Raw genomic sequence first — 990 nt, 5'->3', positions numbered from 1 at the left:
CATTCCTGCAAAGTTTGCTTTTTCAATATTTTTGGTGAAAGTCTATAGAAGTTTTGGTTTTGTTTGCTAAAGTTTTAATTTGTGATAGTATTTATTGATACTGTTTTTCTGTAGCCCTCACAAAACTCTGAGTCTTCCAGAGAAATTTTTTCTTGGTCTCTACTTAAGACAATGACAAAACCAGGAAATGTCAACTTCAGGTGTGAATACTTTGAAAAATAAAAAGCATGGCCTTTTATGACTTTTATCATAATTTGAACTGTATGGCAACCTTTACTATACAGCCTCATACTAATTATCCACTGTTTGAAAAAGTTATCTATGTGCATTTGTGGTACATTAAGTTAAGCAATTCAATCTCATTTGAGTCAAAGGGAGTACTTTCTAACAACTTTAGGGGTTCAAGCTTTAAAACAGTAAAATTATCATGAACAAAAAATACTCAAGGGTTGAATAGCCTTGTAAGTGATGTTTTGGCTGATTCTTAAAGCTGTCTCTTTTTAATTAGCTCCTGTATCTTTTTCTCAGGCGGCAGAGTGGGTAGAAGGTGTTACTGAAGATGGTCATACCTATTACTATAACACACAAACAGGAGGTAAGAGCTTGTTTTCCAGTTAAGCTCTATTTCAGAAGAGAAGGTTTTCAGAGCAGCATTTTATTTTGCAAATAACTGCATTTTAAGGCCATTACTAAGTTTTGTATTTTTAAGCTATTACCTTAGTTGAAATATAGTTGTTGCTTAAGTCAATGCTGGCTTTATAGTTGTATTGTCAGTATGTATGCATTTGTGCTTCATAGGTTTTTTTTAGACATTCAATTTATAACTCTAAAATATGAGTCCTTCTTTTCTACATATATATTGAAATTATTGTTTGGAAACCAGAAAGGGGCAGGATTTTTTTGTTGAGAGGTATGTAGAACTGAGTAAGAATATCCTAAACTTTTCTTCTTGCTGACATAGCATTGATAAGAGAGTCCAGAATCTTACCT

The 990-nt window shown here is 32.5% G+C and overlaps 1 protein-coding gene across 1 annotated transcript in view; it reads left to right on the top strand.

The window, feature by feature from the left end:
- WBP4 (WW domain binding protein 4) overlaps positions 1-990 on the top strand; it is a 26624-nt gene that overhangs the window by 19358 nt on the left and 6276 nt on the right. The window contains exon 7 of the mRNA XM_009882436.1: positions 529-595. Within this exon, the coding sequence (XP_009880738.1) occupies positions 529-595 (67 nt within the window). The remainder of the gene's footprint in view (positions 1-528; positions 596-990) is intronic.

The sequence above is a fragment of the Charadrius vociferus genome, unplaced genomic scaffold, assembly GCF_000708025.1.
Source record: "Charadrius vociferus isolate BGI_N301 unplaced genomic scaffold, ASM70802v2 scaffold253, whole genome shotgun sequence".
NCBI classification, from domain to species: Eukaryota; Metazoa; Chordata; class Aves; order Charadriiformes; family Charadriidae; genus Charadrius; species Charadrius vociferus.
This window is presented reverse-complemented; position numbering and strand designations above follow the sequence as displayed.